This window comes from Seriola aureovittata, chromosome 5 (genome assembly GCF_021018895.1).
Source record: "Seriola aureovittata isolate HTS-2021-v1 ecotype China chromosome 5, ASM2101889v1, whole genome shotgun sequence".
NCBI classification, from domain to species: domain Eukaryota; kingdom Metazoa; phylum Chordata; class Actinopteri; order Carangiformes; family Carangidae; genus Seriola; species Seriola aureovittata.
Window position 1 is genome coordinate 19,326,582 of NC_079368.1, and position 4,373 is coordinate 19,330,954.

Consider the following 4,373-nt stretch of genomic DNA (forward strand, 5'->3'; position numbering starts at 1 on the left):
AATACTAATAGTTTTGAACTGACTGTATCAAGACACTATTTATGCCAACATTAAATCCAGCAAAGGACGAACCCTCCAGTGGAGATATAGGTTAGACATACGTTAATACCTACACTAAGAGCCGTTATAGATTGTAAATACTATATGTACTCGAATGTCACCCAGAAGGTGGTTACGTTTTGTTGATAGGCAGGGAATTGGCGAATGAAAACTAAGCCTTCTATCTGATGTTGTGAATGGCAGCAGCAGTGGCCAATCAGAACCCAGCAATCGGCGTCCGGTTTCCTCCGCGAGCTCGGTGAGCAAGGCGAGGGGGGGAGTGGGGGTCAAAGCTACGCAGAGAAGCGGGCTGCTGGTGGCGAAGATGGCGGATGGGGACAGTGGCAGTGAGCGCGGTGGCGGCGGCGGCAGCGGCAGCGGCGGCGGAGGGGGAGGAGGCGGCGGGTTCCAACATTACCAGCGGGAACCGGAGACCCAGGAGCTGGCTTCGAAGCGGTTGGACATTCAGAACAAACGCTTCTACCTTGATGTGAAGCAGAACGCTAAAGGCCGGTTCATCAAAATCGCCGAGGTCGGCGCCGGGGGCTCAAAAAGTCGGCTGACCCTCTCTATGTCAGTTGCGGCAGAGTTCCGCGACTACCTTGGGGATTTCATAGAGCACTACGCCCAGCTTGGGCCTAGCACCCCTGAGCAGATCGCTCAGTCATCCGGTGGGGATGACACCGGGCCTAGACGGGCCTTGAAGAGCGAGTTCTTGGTGCGTGAGAACCGAAAATACTACCTCGACCTTAAGGAGAACCAACGCGGTCGGTTTCTCCGGATCCGGCAGACCGTCAACCGAGGCCCCGGTTTCGGAGTCGGAGTAGGTGGCATTCCCGGGGCTGGCCTGCAGGCCGGACAAACCATCGCACTCCCGGCCCAGGGCTTAATAGAGTTCCGCGACGCTTTGGCCAAGTTGATAGACGACTACGGAGGAGATGAAGAGGAGCTGGCCGGCGGCGGAGGGGCCGGGGGCTATAGCGAGCTCCCGGAGGGCACCTCGATCATGGTGGACTCCAAGCGGTTCTTCTTTGACGTGGGATCCAACAAGTACGGAGTTTTCTTACGGGTGAGCGAAGTGAAGCCCAGTTATAGAAACTCTATAACAATCCCCTTCAAGGCGTGGAGCAAGTTTGGGGGAGCGTTCAGCCGCTATGCCGAGGAAATGAAAGAGATCCAGGAGCGGCACCGCGATAAGATGTATGAGAGGAGAGCCGGAGAGGAGTCGGAGGGCGACGACGTGGACGACGATTGATGGAGAGCTGGCTACTCGTGGTGAAGCTGACAACATGATGCAAAGTCTGGAGATAAACAGAGAAACAGAGGGAGAGGAACGACTATTCTGTGCATGACGAATCGAACTTTAAAATGCTAAAACAACGGAGTAAAATAAAAAGTATATTTGACTGAGAAATTACTGTCTATATAAGAGAATCATGTCCTAAAGTTTAGGTGGATGTTATAGCTAAATGAGTGCGGACTGCAGTAATCAGCTCCTGTATGAGATTCCCCATTGGTAAAAAAATTTCTAACTATATATATATATCTATATATATAGATATATATAGACATATATATTGATTGTCCATTTGATAACCTCACACATGTAGCCCAGCAAATTAAGTTTGACAGTGCTCAAGACACATGCAGCAGTAGGTTACCAGTCTCACTTCCTGGTTGATATCCTACAGTAAGAGCTCACCTGGTGCTGACCTGTAGTCTTTGTGATGATATTAAGGAAGTGTGAAACGTGTGACATACTCAAACCAGCAGGTGCGGAGTGGGAGTGAAACAGAGTGCCTGCATCACTCACCATGGCTGTGTGTGTTGTTGTCTGAAGTGACCTGTAACAAACGGCTTGCCCAGACAGACCCACAACACCCAGAGCCACGGTCTCAGCTATAGGGGGCATCCCTGGCAACCCAGGACATCCTCTCAGCCCAGCGAGGTCCCATAAGGTGATCTGTTACAAGCACATGACTTATTTGGATTCCCTGGACAATCCAAATGAGTCCAAATGACCTCCCCCTCCTCCTTCATCCCCTCCTTTCCTCCTTCCTGGGCATCCCTCAGGTGCTGCTCACCTCCTGCTCCAATAGCTGAAGTGTGGCGAGGCCTGCTCACACGTGGCTTGTTGTGTTTCAGGGCTGGCAAGTCACATCTGTATTTCGGGGTATATCAGCATTACCTGTGCCTGTGCATCATCCTCAAGAGGTTCTGGGTGCAGATTTGGTCAGCCAGTCGTTGCAGTTGAGACGTCTGTGGCAACTGATGACGTTTCTTGTGACGCAGGGCCACATTTGACCCCAGTGACCTTTAGGTCAAAGAGGATGCGGTGAGCTCAGGCCTCTAGCACTGCTCATGATATTTCAAGTTAAAGCTTAATATTGCTGGGCTTGAGCTATGGTCTCAAGGGAACTGATCTTGTTGACTTATTTTAGGTGCACCATTTGGATTCTTTAATCCTGAACTCAGACCATTAATGACTGAAGTAATATTCAGTCTGATTGTAAGAAAAATTAGGTGCTTTTGGAAAACAAAAACCCTCAGTGGGGTGCTATACCTAAAGAAAAAAAAAGAAAAAAAATATATACTGGAAGAGATTTACTTACTAAAAAGATCAAGTATAGATAGAATTATTTTTCAAAAGAGATATATTGAAATATGTCTTAGAAATATGAGACATTTATTAGATAATGCTGCCTAAAGTGGCTTATTTAAAACACTAAACTTGGATGCAACTGTCCAGGGTGATATTTCATACCTGCTTTTTTCCTAACATTTCTTTTATTCCTTAGAGGAAATTAAAAAGAGTACAACAAATTGATAACACAGTATGTTATAGCAATTTCTAGAAACAACTTCATTGAAGTAGTTTGTCAGCAAACACTCAGCACTCCAGTTCACTTTACAGAGCATCGAGTTGTCCCCTCATTTTAGTCCACCCATTTTACCATGTTTTGTCATAAATTGGCTTTCCATCAGTTGCCATAAGACGTGAACATAAACATCTGCAATCATCAACATTTTGTCTTTAATGCTCCTTTTTAAAATATGATAATTTTTGCATGCTTGCTCTTACGCGGAGCTGCCTTGTGTTCTTTTCTTTTGCGTACTCTGATTGCTGTATGATGGTATTTATCCATTTTTGAGAGCGGTTTCAAGTTTTATTTCTATATTGTAATGGAAAAAAAAGTTTAAAGTTTACTTCTCAGCCTAATAAAAAAGCCACAAAGTTCCCATGCTTTGGGAAATGTCACTTTCATTGTCCCACTTCCTTTGGTGTGTAAACCTCTCGTTGAATTTTACTTTACCCACTTCAACACAGCAGAGAAATGCCATATGAAAAAAAAACATCTGGGAGCAATAGTTTTTTTCTTTTCTATTGATATGACTATACTATATATAATATTACACATGAGATTGAACTACATCCTTCTTCCTGTACTGTGTTACGTGAAATGGCAGCTGTTTCAGTCATGTGTGTTCTGCTGTAATATTCTACCAAGTTCCTTTCAACGAGAAATAAAAAAGGTTTTTGCTCAGGAGAAGTGTGGTCTTTTTCTACGCCCTCTAGGTGCAGGTCACTGTTTATTTACAGTTATTTCTTTTATGTATCAGTTTATGTTACGATTTTTTTCCTTACTGATTGATCTGCAGATTATTTTTCCAATTAATTGATTATCCATAAAATGCAAAAAAAGAAGTTCAAGGTGACCTCTTCATATTCCACAGATACTCAGTTTACTGTCGTATTACACTAAAGAAAACAAGCAAATATTTGCAATTTAAGAAGCTGGAGTCTGAATTTTTACTTAAAATGGCTCAAATGATAAATCAATTTTATACATATATATATATAATTTTTTTTTGCAGATTCTGTCAATTAACTTGTAGATTAATGGACATGATTTCAGCTGTATAGCAAGTAATGGTCGGTAACAGTGCGATGGGAAGTAACTGATTTAGTAGCTTTATTTTGCAACAGGTCCCTACATGTTTTCCCAGTTCCATAATTATCTTACAACATCTTTATGATTATTCATATTTCCACATTATTAAGTAAGCAACTGACATAAATTGTATCACATACTAGCTCTTAACTCCCTGCAGGTAGCAGTGGTAAAAGTATGAGCAGAACAAAGTAAGGAAGTCCCTCTTTAATAAAGGTATTATGAGCAAAATACACTTTAAATATCAAAAGTAAAACTACTTTTTATGTATAAAAATGACCCCTGAGCATTCTCCCTGTTCTACCTGCTGGAGGTGGGGTGAGTTCATCTCAGGGGTCGAGAGGTGATTGATGGGAGAGGAAAGAGGAAAACAGAAGTTGT

The 4,373-nt window shown here is 43.5% G+C and overlaps 1 protein-coding gene across 1 annotated transcript; it reads left to right on the forward strand.

The window, feature by feature from the left end:
* The first annotated feature begins 323 nt into the window (after positions 1-323).
* LOC130169454 (transcriptional activator protein Pur-beta) lies at positions 324-3,584 on the forward strand. The gene has a single exon (XM_056376231.1). It carries the CDS (start codon positions 365-367, stop codon positions 1,292-1,294), a length of 930 nt encoding a protein of 309 aa, XP_056232206.1. The 5' UTR covers positions 324-364; the 3' UTR covers positions 1,295-3,584.
* Positions 3,585-4,373: the final 789 nt, after the last annotated feature.

Bases quoted from the DNA above. Each gene is read 5' to 3' on its own strand.
- LOC130169454 (XM_056376231.1), top strand. From the start codon at position 365: ATGGCGGATGGGGACAGTGGCAGTGAGCGCGGTGGCGGCGGCGGCAGC.